This window comes from Lipomyces chichibuensis (assembly GCF_038497645.1).
Source record: "Lipomyces chichibuensis strain CBS 12929 unplaced genomic scaffold V1513scaffold_5, whole genome shotgun sequence".
In the NCBI taxonomy this organism is placed as follows: domain Eukaryota; kingdom Fungi; phylum Ascomycota; class Lipomycetes; order Lipomycetales; family Lipomycetaceae; genus Lipomyces; species Lipomyces chichibuensis.
This window is the reverse complement of record NW_027117457.1, coordinates 125,696-141,917: the sequence shown is the minus strand read 5'-3', so window position 1 is coordinate 141,917 and position 16,222 is coordinate 125,696. Positions and strand designations below refer to the sequence as shown.

General features: G+C 46.5%; 7 protein-coding genes across 7 annotated transcripts; 5 read left to right on the top strand and 2 right to left on the bottom strand.

Moving 5' to 3' along the window:
* Window positions 1–408: 408 nt before the first annotated feature.
* Window positions 409–2,721, top strand: V1513DRAFT_438861 (uncharacterized protein). The gene is made up of 3 exons (XM_066897116.1): window positions 409–746; window positions 799–1,370; window positions 1,428–2,721. Exons 1-3 carry the CDS (start codon window positions 493–495, stop codon window positions 2,465–2,467), a joined length of 1,866 nt encoding a protein of 621 aa, XP_066755271.1. The 5' UTR covers window positions 409–492; the 3' UTR covers window positions 2,468–2,721.
* Window positions 2,688–3,534, bottom strand: V1513DRAFT_438860 (uncharacterized protein). Its single transcript, XM_066897115.1, has one exon. It carries the CDS (start codon window positions 3,310–3,312, stop codon window positions 2,821–2,823), a length of 492 nt encoding a protein of 163 aa, XP_066755270.1. The 5' UTR covers window positions 3,313–3,534; the 3' UTR covers window positions 2,688–2,820.
* Window positions 3,535–3,548: 14 nt separating this feature from the next.
* V1513DRAFT_410443 (uncharacterized protein) lies at window positions 3,549–5,176 on the top strand. The gene is made up of 3 exons (XM_066895707.1): window positions 3,549–3,883; window positions 3,947–4,085; window positions 4,137–5,176. The coding sequence occupies exons 1-3, from the start codon at window positions 3,648–3,650 to the stop codon at window positions 5,001–5,003; spliced, it is 1,242 nt and encodes a 413-aa protein (XP_066755269.1). The 5' UTR covers window positions 3,549–3,647; the 3' UTR covers window positions 5,004–5,176.
* A 657-nt stretch (window positions 5,177–5,833) lies between these two features.
* Window positions 5,834–10,650, top strand: V1513DRAFT_249375 (P-loop containing nucleoside triphosphate hydrolase protein). Its single transcript, XM_066894469.1, has 3 exons — window positions 5,834–6,451; window positions 6,506–6,729; window positions 6,780–10,650. Exons 1-3 carry the CDS (start codon window positions 6,137–6,139, stop codon window positions 10,378–10,380), a joined length of 4,140 nt encoding a protein of 1,379 aa, XP_066755268.1. The 5' UTR covers window positions 5,834–6,136; the 3' UTR covers window positions 10,381–10,650.
* Window positions 10,651–11,295: 645 nt separating this feature from the next.
* V1513DRAFT_249331 (uncharacterized protein) lies at window positions 11,296–13,291 on the top strand. Its single transcript, XM_066894468.1, has 3 exons — window positions 11,296–11,297; window positions 11,373–11,891; window positions 11,943–13,291. The coding sequence occupies exons 2-3, from the start codon at window positions 11,526–11,528 to the stop codon at window positions 13,131–13,133; spliced, it is 1,557 nt and encodes a 518-aa protein (XP_066755267.1). The 5' UTR covers window positions 11,296–11,297; window positions 11,373–11,525; the 3' UTR covers window positions 13,134–13,291.
* V1513DRAFT_462607 (uncharacterized protein) lies at window positions 13,204–13,912 on the bottom strand. Its single transcript, XM_066899939.1, has 2 exons — window positions 13,771–13,912; window positions 13,204–13,697 (listed from the first exon to the last, which is right to left on the bottom strand). Exons 1-2 carry the CDS (start codon window positions 13,803–13,805, stop codon window positions 13,469–13,471), a joined length of 264 nt encoding a protein of 87 aa, XP_066755266.1. The 5' UTR covers window positions 13,806–13,912; the 3' UTR covers window positions 13,204–13,468.
* Window positions 13,913–14,002: 90 nt separating this feature from the next.
* On the top strand, window positions 14,003–15,803 carry V1513DRAFT_395484 (UTP15 C terminal-domain-containing protein). Its single transcript, XM_066895369.1, has 3 exons — window positions 14,003–14,183; window positions 14,237–15,058; window positions 15,116–15,803. The coding sequence occupies exons 1-3, from the start codon at window positions 14,091–14,093 to the stop codon at window positions 15,710–15,712; spliced, it is 1,512 nt and encodes a 503-aa protein (XP_066755265.1). The 5' UTR covers window positions 14,003–14,090; the 3' UTR covers window positions 15,713–15,803.
* The last annotated feature ends 419 nt before the right edge of the window (window positions 15,804–16,222 follow it).

Sequence of the window (16,222 nt, the reverse complement as noted above, 5' to 3'; positions counted from 1 at the left end):
TAAATTTCAAGAGTCGAAATTAATACACATCATTGACTCAGAGTCCAGAGTGTAATCAATGACAATACTAAATTAGTGTAGAGATGCATCCGTCTGTACCAAGTGTCGGGATTGATAAAGCTCATCGCTCCAAATTGTGTGGCTGCCGTGTACAAAATCGGGAAACCCTAATTGGCCAACTTGGGTGCCATGCTTAATTATTTAGGTTTAATGTATCTGCATACAAGCGCAACTTCACTCTTACGAGTCGTACAAATGTACGCACTATTCCTATTCAAGTAATTATTTTGGCGCGACTTCCTCCAAGAACTTAGTGCGTAAAGCCCCAATTGTAATTTTTCTGTTGTTAGGACAACGGAAGGTCAATAACCAGTCAAACTCCCAACGCAAATTTCAAGCCAGCCCGGCCAGATATATTCCAACCTATTTGTCACCAGTAGTTCTCCTCCTGCGAAATTCCCTCGCATTTACCTCATACTTCGCAAAAAAAAAATGACCAACGCATTCTCGAGACTGGCTTTGATCAATCCCAGGGCAGTGACGCTCAGGCATCTGTCTTCGCCTTTAGTGTCCGGCACGCTTGTTGCGATTAACGCGTGCTTATTCACACTCCAGATCGCCATCATCATCTCTCGAACAATCCGCCACTTTGCACCTGTGCACATGCCGGAGCTTGACTCGCTCGTAACAAACCAGGGCCAGATTTCTGATGCTACTTTGAAAGCGTTGCCGGACTCTGTGTTGAAGTAACTATCTGTTCTGAGTGTGGACTGGCCAGTAGGAAAGCTAACGATGTAGTTGTTTTACATACATGATGGATAACTCTGCTAATCAGACCGCAATTTCTGCTTTGCGCTCATGCTTGCCTTCTGAGAATATTGTCATCCAGTCTGAGAACTCTCTCTTGTCTTCTGTGTCAGATGCTTTTCTTTGTACTGCTGCCTTGTCACTGGCAACATATCTGTACATCACCAAGTTCCGCAACAACAAGCCAGGCCAAATTACCAACAGTACCTCACCTTCTTCCGAGTCGCCTGCACCTGCAGTGTCTTTCGCACAGCCAGCCATTGACGAGGATCAAGTCAGAGCGATTGCTTTGGCCAGCTCTGCAGCGACGGCTGAGCTTTCAAATGCACTTCTCAAGCAGCTTCAAGCAGGTCTTCAAAGCAATAACCGGGAAATCGACCTGTTGAAGGGCAAGATTTTAGAAGTCGCGCAAACGGCCAAGTCCGATTGCCGGAACTTGCAGGGCCGTCTTAATCGAGGTGGTGACGTACGTCGGGAGCTGGAAAAGCTGAAGGAGGCTACTGGTCGATTGTGGCAATGTGTATATCAGCTTTGCGAGGACTTGCATTTGAACGGCGTGGATCGTAAGTAGTGCGTTGCTAGTTTGGTTGGAAATTTAATCTAACTGGCAATATCTGTAGCAGCTCAGTTCGCAGCCCTCGGGTCGTATTACTACCCTGAACAGGAGGTTGGCAGTACTGCCTCGTTTAATTCTCCGAAATGCATTCTTACTGTTGACGGAAGGCAATTTGATCTTGCTACTGATATTGGCAGAGATGAGTGGAATGCGTATCTTGCCTTACGTAACTCAGCAGCAGCTCCTACTAGTACAGCAGCCGAAGACAGTGCTTCAGTTCATGAAGCCACCACACAAGTCGCACTTCTTAATGAAATTCAGCCACAGCAGAGTGAGGAACAGAACGATGATTCTAAGATCTACAGTATCATTTTAAGTGACAGCGATGTGGCTTCGGTAAAGAATGAAGATGTGAAGGAGAACAAGCGGCCAATTCTATTGGTAGATACAGCCGTCGAGCCTGTTAGACAGATTGAAGCTGCTGTACAGTCTGCTGAGCCGGATTCTCCTACAACGTCTACTGGGGCGGGTACGAATGTGATTGCATCAACAGCTGCTACGAGCACTGCATCGCCTTTGGTCGCTGATACTATAACAGTAGCGCAAGTGAAGTTTCCGGTTGAGCAAGATCCAGTGCAACAGGAGCAAGACGCTCGTTCTCTTCTCGCCAAACAGATTCAGGATGTTCAAACTCGCACTCAGAGAAGTGCTTCCAGCGAAGCTCCAGGAGAGAATTCACGAACGACTGTCATCCCACCCCGGTCTGAATCTGTCCCTGCTACTCCGATCACTACTGACTATACTGTTCCTCAAGCACGCCAGCAGTCTCCGCAGCACCAACAACAACAACAACAGTTTAGAAAAGGCCCACAGCCATTTCAGCGATGGAATAATAATCAGCAGAATAATAATCGTGGACGTCGTAACAACAACAATAGTAACAATGGTAATAACAATCAGCAGTATAGGAAGAGATATACCCCTGGAAGCAACAACAGATATAACAATCACGGCGGGTATTCGGCTGGAAATTCACCTGTTGATGGCACCAATGCTGGCATGCAAAAATTGCGTGTTACATGGGGTAATAATATTCAAAATTAAACATCAGCTGTTGTGATGGCAACCGTAGTAAAGTTAACAATATTTCTTATATTTTTATGGCAGTTATTATAGGTCAGTTTCTCGGGGTTTAATATGGATATCATTGTTTGACTGACAAAAATTTTGTGTCCCTGAAGAGTAGATGTGATATTTGGAGTGTTTTTTTCTGACATGAATAATGTATGATGTTGATGAGAAGTCATGATAGCTTGTAAATAAAGGGTAGTTTATAAATGAACTGAATTATAGCCTCTACTGGATCTTTCCGAAAACGCCGATCCCCTATTGTACAAACCGATGCATGACGCTAGCCGCGCGAGCAAATCAAAAAAAACCATTATTTCCAACCTCAATTAATCCGGCGTGCGGTACATCTGCTGCCTCATGATAGTCCGCATAAAAGTCCGCACCTTTTGCACAGATGGCGCTTCACATGCCCAAATCAGAGTTGCGCGAACCTTCAACTCCCCATTTTCAGCAACCTCAAGCCGGCCCATGACATTAATCCAATGACCGACGACCACACAAGCTCTTCCAAATCTCGCAGCGTCAAACACCACAGCTTTGGCGTCTACTCTTATCTTACTCATCGTGCTCGGTGGCCAAGCAAGGTCGCCATCGGCATGATCGTAATCTTCAAGCGTTAGCACCGCCGTTTCGGGATCGTACAAAATAACGCGTCCAATAAATCGATAACGGCGTAAGCCATCGTTTTCGGCGTTGAAACTGATCGGATCTTGAGAAGGTGTGACTAACGACTTTTTTCGTGTGTCGTACTGCGCGACGAGATTCGGAATTGTGGTGATGAGCGAGCCCCCGTCAACGTCTTCGGACTCGATCGGCATTTGTTCCGAGTCGAAATGTGGTGTAAATGTATTCAGTCTCTCATATCCCTGATATAAAAAAACGAACCTTTATTGCCTGACTGGAGCTAATGAATTATATAATTATGAAACATATCGCGATCTCGCGTCTCATCAGTTGCCGCACACGTGACCCAAACGTAGTCACGTGTGCGACGCTGGGACTGCAGGTTCGCGGTTCCAGATTTTACCGCACCCACATTTTCCCCCCGGAGCCAGGACGACACCTACGCAGAGCAACATTTCCTCACAGCGCGTCCGAATCGCAAACAAACGAAAGCTCACGCGTGTCGGGTCAACCAAAATATAGGTTGACAATGTCCCCTTCGATGCTCGAGGATCCCGCGATCGCGGCATTCCGATACTCCACGGGCCCGCCGCCACCGACGTCCGCCCCATCCCTGCCTCATGATCTTGGGCCTTGCACATTCCTGCTGCGAGATCATACGCCGGCGACGGTTTATCCCATTACGAGTCCGGCCGCCGTTCCGATAGGATTGCTCGCGTTTTTGTGTGATGAACTGAATATTGAGATTGAGAGGGGAGAAACGTTGTGAGTCCTGCTTTGTTTGGTTTTTGCCACTGGAGAAGTACGTGACTAATTGTCGTATTACAGTCCCATGCTTGAACAGCTGCCACTGGATGCGTTTCAGTCTTACTGGTTTTCGTCGTTTGCGGCGATTATGTTACTTGGAGATGCCCCAGCGATAATGGATAACAGGAATTGGTCCAAAGAATGCTTTGGATCATTTTACGTATGTTGTGTATTACGTTGTATCAAGCTGCATTCTGACGATTGAGATCAGATCAAGCCAAATTACCCAGGTCGCAGTGCGCATATTTGCAGTGCTGGTTTCATTGTTCCGCAACATGTGCGATCAAAAGGTATTGGCAGAGTGCTCGGCGAATGCTACATCGACTGGGCCCCGAAACTAGGGTACACGTACTCCGTCTTCAATTTAGTCTTTGAAACAAATGTGGCAGCGAGACGGATATGGGAGAGTATTGGCTTCAAACGGATTGGTCGTGTGAAAGGCGCCGCCATTCTGAAAAATCATGAACATCCTGTGGACGCGATCATGTATGGGAGGGATTTAGTTGGACCTGTGGAAGATCCTGTTGGTGAGCTGCGGTTTGATCGGATAAAGTTCTATTTGGAAACGGGACGGTACCCGCCACAGGCAGACAGGCAAGAAAAGTCGCGTTTAAGGTCGTCGGCGGCACATTACCGACTGCGGGACGGTCGGTTGATGCTTAGGGACCGAGAGGTCGTGCCGGAGCCGGAACGGCAGCTAGCTATCGCGACACAAATTCATCTGAATGGGCATGTGGGTATCAATAAAACTACAGCGACTATAGCGGAAAAATATCACTGGACGAGGATTAAGGAGACTGCAGCAGCAGCGATTAGGCTGTGTTCAGAATGTCGCGACAATTCGCGACCGCCACCACGCAAGCTGTCTGCGACAAGTGCAACTTTGCCGGGAATGGTTGAGCCTACTGAAGATGATTTGACAGCTAGCTTGGGTCTCGTTGGAGCACTCGACGGTAGACAGGGCGGATATTCCATGGGTCCTGAGCCTACGGGTCTCAGGCTCACGCCCGATCGGGTTGAGAGTCCGGATCCGGGTGAATCTGGTTTTGGAATGAGTGTGCTGAATTTTGGCGAATAGTGACTCTGTCTGCGAGTGCTGATATTGACTTGAAATGCCGGGGTTAGGTAACAATATCGTTGTATATAGCTCAATTGTTTTTTTTGCTCGAGTGTATGAATTGACATGTTGAAACATTAGTAAAGAGAAGCTGTGGTGTGGAGAGGAATATATGCGTTACTCTAGTCGTCTCAGCTATGCTCTCGTCGGGTCGTTGCCGTGTCAACTCTGTAGCTACTGCAAGCCATTGTTCCTCCTTTACATCCTATCGGCCGGACAGAATTCAAAGTCACTACTTTGCCTGCTCCGTTGTTCTAGCTGCCTGCATGAGATTCTTTTATGAGCGCAGAAGGCCGAGATGCTGCGGAGTTGTAGGGTTTGGTTTTGGTTGTGCGGCTATTGCATCTTATGGCATCATCACCGCGCAATCGCATCTATGTACCAAACTTTTTATTGACTATCAACTCGGCGTGCATTTGTCTGAGCAGACAAATGCGGGAAAAATGTGGGAAAATATTATCGCTCTACCTGATATTCGATTAATCTGAATCAATTGGCGGTTCTGTGTAAGAGTGTTTAAAAGTTGCCTCCGCAGTACGTACTGCAATGGTAGAAGTTAGTATCGATGAGCTATGAAGGAAGCATATGGTTTGCGATCCATAATCTCGGCGCAACGATGGTGTAACCGATGAGTCTATATTTTTACTTTTCAACGATGATACTTCAACGGGGTCGTACCCGAGCCTAATCTGTTGTCATAGTCATTTTTGTCTGCTCGGACTTCTGACTCAACTGTAAAATTCGATAAACAATTGCACTGAATTCTGAACACGCTTATTCGCCAGAGACGCCGTACAGAACCTCCGCTGTCTGCAAGCGGGCTGGTAAACGCAATATCGGCTGGCTATGCCGACGTCGGTCAAAATATGGTCCCCCTGCATTATGCTGGACACTCTGGGTCTATCCAAGCAAGTGTACATAACATGGCTATTGGTCTGTCCTAGCTGATAGTTTTTCTTTAACTGTGTGCATACTGTGGTTGTATTTCTTTGGTGCGAAGTCCATCTCCCCTCCTCTGCCTTTCCTTCTTGCTTCCTCGTTTCTTCCCTAGATTCCTGAAACTGTGTACGTGACCTCGACCACGGATAGGGGCTATGATGTGGAAGCGGTCGACATCACAGAGTGAGAGGTCCACTAACAACAACGAGAAGAGCGTGGCGACAGAGAAATCGCCTTTGCTTCAGCAACAGAGCGAGTCAAGCAAAACAGTCGATGTCAATGAACATACTGACGAGTTCTCACATTTGCCTACACTCGAAGCAGATATTCTTAGAAGGCAGGTACTCGTGACACCGCTGTCGACGCCTTTCTTCTCATTATATCGATATGCGACCAAGAAGGATCGGTTCTTGCTCGGCATTGGATTTTTATTTGCGATCGTTTCTGGAACGCTGAGGCCGCTGATGACTGTACGGATATTCACTTGAACCATGAATGAAACACTTAAGAGCTAATGAAAAGAGATCCTGGTCGGCAATATTGCACAGCTTTTTGTCAATTATAGACCTCCGAGTGAACTTTACGGCTACTATGGCGACAGAAAATACCATTACGACGCATATGGATTCAATAAGACAGTGACCATCGACGATTCCAGTGGGTTTAATACCTCAGAGAGCTATGAAAGCTATTCTTATCCCCTCACCACTTCCGAGGAGTTTCAGCATCAGATTAATCAGATTGCCTTGTATGTGACACATTTCTGTTTGGACACTGATCTTGCGCTAATGAGTATAGATTCTTCGTTGGTCTCGCAGTTGCGGATTTCTTGACGTCGACAATTAACACATACATCTTCATTGATCGTGGTGAAGTTTTGTCGTCTCGTATCCGCAAGAATTACCTCGATTCAACACTCCGTCAGAATACCGCTTATTTCGACAAACTTGGAACTGGAGAGATTACAACGCGTATATCAACGGATATACTTCTTGTGCAAGAAGGCATGTCCGAGAAAGTCGGCCAGGTGTCGTCAAATATTACAACGTTCGTTAGCGCTTTACTGGTCGCGTTTACGCGCTCATGGAAGCTCACGCTCATTTTGACCTGTATTACATTTTCCGTACTGGTAACCATGACTGTCGCCTCGCGATTCATGGTCAAATTCTATCGCAAGTCGTTGTCAGGTTATTCCGTCGGTGGCACCATCGCGGAGGAAGCTCTTTCGAGCATTCGGAATGTCCAGGCTTTCGCTATGGAAGAGCGTCTCGCTCTCCAGTACGATGAACTTCTTGCTATCACTGAGAAGTGGGCTCATAAAGCTGGCATGGTTCTTGGGTTCATGACCGGCATGATGTGGTTCTTCATGTACTGTAACTACGCGCTAGCATTTTTTCAAGGCTCGAAATTCATCGCGTCAGGATACCTTGAAGTTCGACAAGTCATGTCAGTGTTGATGTCCATGATGATGGGATCATTTTTCTTGTCCTCTATTCCTCCTCTTTTGCGACACATTGCGAACGGCATTGCCGCTGCGTCAAAGATCTACACGGCGATTGACCGCGATTCCGCGATCGATCCGCTCGCTCCGGGCGAGACCTTCCCGGAGTCTGAATTGAACGGCAGGGTTGAATTCCGTAATTTGAAATTCATTTACCCTTCCCGCGCACATTCCATTGTCCTCGAGCACTTTAACTTGACGATTGAAGCCGGCAAAACGGTCGCCATCGTCGGCGCATCTGGATCGGGAAAGAGCACGATCATTAATATTCTTGAGCGTTTCTACAATCCTGTCGGTGGCCATGTTTACCTTGACGGACATGATATTGCAAAATTGAATGTCGAATGGCTTCGTCAGCATATATCTCTTGTGTCTCAAGAACCTTTCCTATTCGCTTGCTCGATCTTCGAAAACGTGGCATATGGTCTTATCGGTACTCATTACGAAACTGCTTCTCGAATCGAAAAGGAAGCATTGGTTATCGATGCATGCAAAAAGGCCAATGCGTGGACGTTCATCGAGACGTTACCGCTCGGATTGGATACGCAGGTCGGTGAGCGTGGGTTCTTGATGTCTGGTGGGCAAAAACAGAGAATTGCAATTGCTCGTGCGATTGTTAGCAACCCGAAGATATTGTTGCTTGACGAGGCTACATCGGCGTTGGATACGAAGAGCGAAAATATCGTTCAGGAAGCACTAGATGCTGCGTCTAAAGGCCGAACTACGATTGTTATTGCACACAGGTTGTCTACTGTCAAGGACGCGGATATGATTGTCGTCATGTCGAAAGGCAAGGTTCTCGAGACCGGAACTCACAGTGAGTTGATTACGAAACAGGCTGAATATTACAAATTGGTCCAGGCCCAGAAGATCGAGGCGCTCATTAAAGAGAAGAAAGATGACGCTGACACGAATTCCGATAAGACTGAGATTGATGCCGACTCTGATCTCGAGAGCGAGGGAACCTTTTCCAAGGGATATGAATCTGCTAGTTCCTCTGATTGCAAGGAGGACGATAGGGGGCCATTAACGCTTTCACCCACTAAGACTGGGCGATCTATCTCTAGTATCGCGCTCGGGCAGAAGCCAGAGGAGTCATTGCCGAACGTGGACTCCACGTGGACTCTTATCAAATTTTTGATGCTATTGACCAAGAAGGAAAACAAGTATTTGGTTGTCGGTACGGTATGTGCGGCAATTAACGGCCTCGGCCATCCGGTCGTTTCGATTTTGTATGCACTTAGTGTCACATCATTCGGAAATGGCCCTGGTCAATACGACACTATGGCTAAAAATATTCGCGTCTATGCCGGTGTATTCTTCGCACTCGGATGGATACAATCCTCAGCCTTCTTCCTTTGCAATGCAACCCTGTCATTCGTCGGCCAGCGCCTCGTTCGCAGAATCAGATATCATACCTTCCGACATATCATGCGGCAAGACATGGTCTTCTTCGACAAAAAAGAGAACTCGACCGGCAAGCTCACAACAATCCTCGCGCAATATGCGCAAAGTGTTGAAGGTCTGAGTAGTGCCACGTTGGGTCAGATTATGAATGCGCTATTTAATATTTTCGCCGGCTCAATTCTCGCGCTGTCGGTTGCTCCCAAGATGGCGGCTGTATTTATTGCCTGCGTGCCGCTCATGATTGGCTGCGGATATGGTAGATTCTCAATGTTGGCCCGTGTACAAGAACATGCAAAGAAAATGAATGAACAATCAGCGGCATACGCTTGTGAGGCCGTCTCGTCTATCCGCACGGTCAACTCTCTGACTCGTGAACGTGATATTGTCGAAATTTACGAAGCCGATTTAGCTAAGCAGACACACGCGAACATAGTTCCTACGGCCAAGTCCGCCTCGCTGTTCGGCACCGCGCAGGGTATCCAGTTTCTCATCATGGGTTTCGGATTCTGGTGGGGAGCGCGGTTTATCTTTAGCGCAGAGTACTCAGTCGTGCAGTTTTACATCGCATTCATGTCCTCAATTTTCGGGGCGCAGAACGCCGGCATCGTCTTTTCGTATGCGGCTGATATGACCAAGGCGAAAAGTGCGGCGCAGAGCATTAAAAACTTGTTTGATCGCGTTCCCGAAATAGATCGGTGGTTTGATCGTGGCGAAGTTTTGGATGCTGACCAGGTGCAAGGTGAGATAGAGTTTCGAGACGTTCACTTCCGGTATCCGACGCGTCCTAGCGTGCCTGTGCTGAAGGGGTTGGAACTGAGAGTTAAGAAGGGACAGTACGTTGCTCTTGTTGGTGCTTCTGGATGCGGAAAGAGTACGACGATTGGCCTGATCGAGAAGTTCTATCGACCACTCACGGGCCAAATATTATTTGACGGCCATGACGTGAATAGTTTAAACGTCAACAGCTACAGAAGTCAGATCGCACTTGTTCAGCAGGAGCCCGTGCTGTACGCAACGACGATTAAAGAGAATATCAAGTTGGGCTCGCTCGAGGCACCGGACGATATTTCACACGAGAGAATAGTGGAGGTGTGCAAGCAATCCAACATTCACGACTTCATCGTCTCGCTTCCGGACGGATATGACACATTGTGTGGAACGAAAGGCGTACTTCTATCCGGTGGTCAGAAGCAGCGAATTGCGATCGCTCGAGCTCTTATTCGAGAGCCAAAAGTGCTGCTGCTTGATGAAGCCACATCGGCGCTTGACTCAGAATCCGAAAAAGTCGTCCAATCTGCCTTGGATCAGGCCGCCAAAGGTCGCACTACAATTGCAGTCGCTCATAGACTGAGCACGATTCAGAACGCGGACAAGATTTTCGTTTTGGGAGGCGGGAGAGTCGTAGAAGAAGGGACACATTTTGAGTTATTGGCGAAGCGGGGAAAATACCACGAATTGGTGCAAGCGCAGGCTTTGGAGGGTGCAGAATAGATGGTCATTTGATTTAGTGGACGTTAGAACGATACAATATTTTGTTTGGGATCATTTTCAGCAACGCATAACACGTCTTTGATAGATGAACCTCCTATTATTTCTTTCGCTCTTTAGTATAAATATAATACGATAACTCTATCGAATTTCAAAATAATTACAGTCGGCTGTCGTTTATGTTCAATTATACTCGCCTTCTGTCTTTTTCATTCTTGAATGCTGAGAAATAAATTTAGGTTCCGAGTATCGGTAAGTCAAAAGAAGTTCAACTGCCAGCTGAGGTTGCGACTCTTGGCCGAGAAGAACTGACTGCAGTCTTACGCTCGAGTAGCGCTCAAGACATTATTCATTATAATTGGTTTGGCACTTGTTAGATAGTTTAATATTTGTAATAAAAAGCAATGAAGCGTTGGTATGAAATAATTGATAGACTTTTTTTTTTGTATACAACATTTTTGTAAGGCGAATTCACTTGAGAGCAGGTGTCTGGTCAGGGAAATGGGCAGGACTGTTACGCTTTGATGACGTCACTCAGTGTTGATGCGGCTTGGGCTAATCAGTTTGTCGAAACCAAAGTCCGAGTCTTCCGAACAAAAACAAAACCGCAGCCGTCTGATGACTAATTGGACAAAGCAGAACAGTTTGCCACAGTCTCGCGCTCGCTATTTAATTATAAAATCAATAGTTTGTGATTACAAAGTGGCTGTTAATGTCGAGATTATAATAGCCACAAAACCGGTGACGCCACCCTGTGAATAAGCGATATATAATAAACTATGACGTATGTGATCCAAGGTTAACAATAATTGGCTGACAAAGTCTTCATCTGAAAAAGAATTTAGTGGCGTGTTGCAGTCATTCTGCATATTTCGATGGGAAATACACTTTTCGGCTGTCGCCGGCAGCCAAAGAAAAAGGTACGTTTTGTGTAATTCGGTGCTACAACAGTTTGTCACGTGACTAGCTAACGCCGCCGTCGGGGTTAATAAAAGTCTCCCTGCGGCAAAAGTCTAAGGAATATTTTATCAATTGCCTACAGATAAATAGTCAATCAGCCCGGCCAGCCTTTGATCTAGCAACTTCACCGAGTGGCAGCAATCTCATACAACAGTCACATTTGAGACTCTGATCGATATTACGACACAATGTCAATGCGACCAGTTCAATTGGCGGTCACACGGACAGTGAGCCGGGGCTCTATCCTCGCCCGAACAATGTCGGATGCCATTCAAAGCCATGACCACGGGAACGTGTTCAGCGACGCATTTGCTCGCTCCGTGGTCCATGACGAAGGCACTAGCCCTTATTTCGAGGGATCCAGATTAGAATTTACTCCGTCATCGACCGTCGTATCTGGAATTACTGCACCGCAAAGTGATACTGTGGATTTGGAGAAAAGTCAGACAGCCCCTCGCAAGCATGGGTTCTTCAGCAGCTCGATTAGAAAGACCCGACTTCAAGTGTTGCGAACACTTACCACTTCGCTTGTTGTAATGGGAATTTTAATTATGGTATGTCTGCTTGCCAATATTACGCCTTGGATAATGTTTAACAGCAACTAGGGCATTTTGTCTATTTATTGGGGTTCATTTTTTCGTCGCCAAGATTATCTTAACCGTGTGTCTTTCTGGATCGTCAATATGGACGACAGCGCCGGCTCGCTTGTCGGGCCGAATTTTATCAGCCTGGCATCTGAGTTTTCTGTGGCTGCTGGATCTGCGCAGGTTGAGGTTCGAGACGCTTCATCTTTTGGATATTCCTACGATGCGGTTTACAACGACGTTATTCAGCAGCATACGTGGGGCGCATTTATTGTTCAACCCAATGCGACGGAATCATTGCTTTCAGCACTCGCGAATCCATCTTCTGCGCAGGATTACGACGGGACTGCGGCGATTCAGTTTGTATACCCACAGGCGCGAGAACCTCAATTGTACATTTACCTCGTTCCCTGGGTTTCAAGCTTGAACACAAACATCACTGCGGCTTTCTCTGAAGTGGTCATTCAGATGGTAGCTCAAAACTCCAGCTATTCGCTATCAGCTATTGCCATGTCGGCTCCTCAAGTTCTTTCCACCCCCGTTGCCATCAACAGCTACAACATACGACCTTTTGACAACCCAATCAGCACAGCTGTTTTGCAAGTCGGTTTAATCTATCTGATTATTATCTCCTTCTTCCAGTTCAATTTTTTCCAACCTGTCCATATGATACTAGCCCCGCAGCTGAAACGCGTGCACTATATCCTCTACCGAATGGCGGCAACCTGGATTGCATATTTCTTCCTCTCGCTCTTCTACTCCCTCATCTCACTCGCATTCCAAATTGACTTTACCCGCGCCTTTGGCCGAGCTGGTTTTGTCATATACTGGATGATCAACTGGCTTGGCATGGCTGCCGTGGGTGGTGCCTGCGAAAATATTGCATTGATAGCCGTGGCGACCTACCCGCCCCTCATTGGATTCTGGCTTATTTTCATGGTCATTTCGAACGTGTCAGTAGCTTTTTTCGCTATCCCTCTTGAGGCCGGAATTTATCGGTACGGATACGCGTTTCCGATCAAGAACATTTGCGATGCCGTTAAAACGGTGCTGTTTAACACTAAGGATACGCTGGGACTGAATATCGGAGTTTTGGTTGCGTGGATTGCGGTTAATACTTTTCTGTTGCCTTTTTGTATTTGGTTCTCGGGATACCGGATGCAGCAAAAGAAAGTGACGGAGGAGTTGAAAGCGAAGTCGGAGAAGCGATAATAGCAATATTGGAGCACATTTTTGGCGTTATTGGGGCCGGTTCCGATATATTTCTTCTGCATCATTGATATTGGCTTTTGATCAGCTCTTGTTACATAGAGATCAATTAATAATTTAATATTAACTTATCATCAATTTATTACATTCTGTGGCCGATCGTACACAACATCCCAATCCACCTTTTGCAATTCGAATTTTTTTTATCCCAAATTTTCAATAGACAACCCAATACTTATATTCTGAACGCCATTTCCTAACAAGGTATTGCATATAACAGTGCATTCCCAAAGATCAATATTTCCTCCACTCCACACGATTAATACCGCATCTCCACATCATTTCGTCGTATTTTCAAAAATCGCCGCTTCAGCCAATCTCTTCTGCTTCTGAGACTCACTAATTGTCTCCTCTGCGGTCGGTTGATTCCGGAACTTGGCCATCTCGAGTTTATATCTTCGCTTGACGAGCTCATTTAGCGTGTGTACCTCTACCCTGCCTTCCCGGCGCTCGTATAAATAGAATGCGGACGCACCGATGGCGATGCCGAAGATGGGATCCAGTGTTCTGTGACAATTTTAGTATTAAGTCCTCACAATAGGAAAGGATGCGAAAAAGAGAAAACCAAGATTGAGCTTACTTTGAGATTAAATACGGATATCGTAGTGTCGCCATTTTGAAGCAATAACGGAACTGTCACAATCCCCCTGTAGTTCAAGAATTTCGCCAGACTCTGATGATTCAAGAGTATGAATATTTGGAAATTTTGTGTTGGAAGTAGCTGCCACTCAATCCTTCCAAAAAGGTCTCAGGGTTAGGCCCTTCCTTTGTAGCTCATCGCTCACCAAACTTTAATCAGTATCCTCCCAACGACTCGGTTGAAAAAATTTGGCTAAAATATTCAAAGTCAGGATTGGCTGTTTGATTTAGCAAATATATAAAGGGAAAACGAGTCACATAATGTCAGCACCGTTAGAAAGGATACAGCGTGTCCGGAATTCCGTACTGCCTAGCCAGACGACACCGGAGCAGCGGTTTTGGCGGGCGTACAAGGTAACAATAACTCGTCGCATTGCAGAATAATGATGGCTAAATAACAGTAATAGACGCCGCTATTAGTTAAAGAACATGGTGCCATATCACACATCAATTTCTGTCCATCCGGAACACATGATTTCGTTGTCACATCAGGAGCGCGAGTACAAATCTTTTCGGCGCGAACGCGGCAGGTTATTCGCACAATCGCGCGATTTAAAGATACAGCATATTCAGGCGAGTTTCGACCGGACGGAAAACTATTAGTTGCCGGCGACGCGACAGGGTTAATACAGGTTTTTGACACGAAATCGCGATCGATATTGTTAACATTGAATCCCACTAATCAAGCAACTCATGTGACGGTATTTCATCCCAAGACACTCACGACGCTGTTATCTGGATCCGACGATCAGACGCTGCGGTTATGGGACATCACGTCGTCTGAGCCGACGAGTGTGTTTAAATCACATACGGATTATATCCGCGCAGCGAGCTTTTTGTCGCCTGCATCAGATAATGTGGTGACAGGATGTTATGACGGGTTTATCAGAATATTCGACCCCCGGGTACCTAATGAGCCTACACTCTCGCTTTCGCACGGCGCACCGGTAGAAGCTACACTCCCGCTCACGGGAACGACTGTACTCAGTGCTGGGGGCCCTAGTGTTAAAGTCTGGGATCTGGTTGCGGGAAAAATGGTGAAGGATCTGGGCAACTTTCAAAAGACAGTCACAAGTTTACATGTCGGTGGAAGCAGTGGCAGTCCGAGTGGGGCAAACGCAGTTTTGGCAGGTGGTTTGGATGGACATGTTAAGGTGTTTGATACTACGTCTTGGGAAGTCAAATTTGGCTGGAAGTTCGGCGACGCCGTGTTGACCACTGCTATTAGTGTAAGTAATTTGCAGAATATTTGTTACAGGCAGGACATTTTGCTAAAATGGATATAGCCTGATCAGAAACATTTCGTGACTGGTCTGACCTCCGGGGTACTTTCAATCCGCACACGCAAGACCGACCCGCGAGTCAAACAAGGCGTAAAGCAGAATAAATCCGGCAACTTCGCTCGCATGATTCGCGGTGCAGACTACAAAGGTGAAAACGAGCATCAAATTTTAATCGACGATGAACGCAGATCGCGACGCAAAAAACTACGGCTCTTTGAGCGCCATTTGAACGCGTTTCGATGGCGAGAGGCGCTCGATGCCGCGTTTGCTCCTGGAATGGCCCCGGAACTTACGGTTACTGTGCTAGATGAACTCAAAAGACGAGGCAAAGTCCGGATTAGTTTGGCGGGTCGGGATGAAGGACAACTGGAGCCACTCGTAAAATGGGCCGTGCGCAATATTGATGATTTTCGGAACGTCGAGGTTGTTGCTGACTGGATGGCCTGTGTTGCGGACATGTACGGGTCTGTAATTGAGAAGTCCCCTGTATTAGAGGATTTGGTCAGTGAGTTACAACGAAAGTTAACGAGGCAAGTCGAGATCGCGCGTGAAGCTCGACGATTGGAGGGTATGCTTGAAATGTTGATTCAGAGTCATTAGTTTTGCTTATATCGTTTTATTACTTCATTGTTCATATTCTGGGGATCGGCATATGTCGGTTAATAAAATTCTAATAGCCATTCAATCAAACATTACGGGCCGCATATCGTTGAATGACCAAAGAAACAGGATAATTACCCAGCAGAGAACTTGAGGGTTCAATGTCTAATGCAAAAGGTCAGATTGATAGAAGAATCAACCGTTACATTGTTCAGAAACGCGAATTCCGCTGACAGCAGCCAAAGCCTATTATTGTACACGACAGCTGAGTACCGTCGCCGTGGTCATTTCTAAATCGAGAACTCTCCAGACTTCTATATTTCTTCTGTTCATAAATGCGAAGTAATATATCACATGGTCGCTTAGTATCCGTATGTCAGTAGCAGCTTACAATGCATTCAAGTGCAACATTGTCGCCAATGCTAGCAAAACACACTTATCCTACTAGTCTAATCCTAAACCTTCCATCATAATCCCGATACTTTAGGTCATGCTGTACCCATATTCCCA

Bases quoted from the DNA above. Each gene is read 5' to 3' on its own strand.
- V1513DRAFT_438861 (XM_066897116.1), top strand. From the start codon at position 493: ATGACCAACGCATTCTCGAGACTGGCTTTGATCAATCCCAGGGCAGTG. The intron at 747-798 runs GTAACTATCTGT...CTAACGATGTAG, and splicing joins TTGCCGGACTCTGTGTTGAA to TTGTTTTACATACATGATGG. The intron at 1,371-1,427 runs GTAAGTAGTGCG...CAATATCTGTAG, and splicing joins GCATTTGAACGGCGTGGATC to CAGCTCAGTTCGCAGCCCTC.
- V1513DRAFT_438860 (XM_066897115.1), bottom strand. From the start codon at position 3,312: ATGCCGATCGAGTCCGAAGACGTTGACGGGGGCTCGCTCATCACCACA.
- V1513DRAFT_410443 (XM_066895707.1), top strand. From the start codon at position 3,648: ATGTCCCCTTCGATGCTCGAGGATCCCGCGATCGCGGCATTCCGATAC. The intron at 3,884-3,946 runs GTGAGTCCTGCT...GTCGTATTACAG, and splicing joins ATTGAGAGGGGAGAAACGTT to TCCCATGCTTGAACAGCTGC. The intron at 4,086-4,136 runs GTATGTTGTGTA...GATTGAGATCAG, and splicing joins AATGCTTTGGATCATTTTAC to ATCAAGCCAAATTACCCAGG.
- V1513DRAFT_249375 (XM_066894469.1), top strand. From the start codon at position 6,137: ATGATGTGGAAGCGGTCGACATCACAGAGTGAGAGGTCCACTAACAAC. The intron at 6,452-6,505 runs GTACGGATATTC...TAATGAAAAGAG, and splicing joins CGCTGAGGCCGCTGATGACT to ATCCTGGTCGGCAATATTGC. The intron at 6,730-6,779 runs GTATGTGACACA...TAATGAGTATAG, and splicing joins CAGATTAATCAGATTGCCTT to ATTCTTCGTTGGTCTCGCAG.
- V1513DRAFT_249331 (XM_066894468.1), top strand. From the start codon at position 11,526: ATGTCAATGCGACCAGTTCAATTGGCGGTCACACGGACAGTGAGCCGG. The intron at 11,892-11,942 runs GTATGTCTGCTT...AACAGCAACTAG, and splicing joins TAATGGGAATTTTAATTATG to GGCATTTTGTCTATTTATTG.
- V1513DRAFT_462607 (XM_066899939.1), bottom strand. From the start codon at position 13,805: ATGGCGACACTACGATATCCGTATTTAATCTCAAA. The intron at 13,698-13,770 runs GTAAGCTCAATC...AAATTGTCACAG, and splicing joins TATCCGTATTTAATCTCAAA to AACACTGGATCCCATCTTCG.
- V1513DRAFT_395484 (XM_066895369.1), top strand. From the start codon at position 14,091: ATGTCAGCACCGTTAGAAAGGATACAGCGTGTCCGGAATTCCGTACTG. The intron at 14,184-14,236 runs GTAACAATAACT...TAACAGTAATAG, and splicing joins GGTTTTGGCGGGCGTACAAG to ACGCCGCTATTAGTTAAAGA. The intron at 15,059-15,115 runs GTAAGTAATTTG...AAATGGATATAG, and splicing joins TGTTGACCACTGCTATTAGT to CCTGATCAGAAACATTTCGT.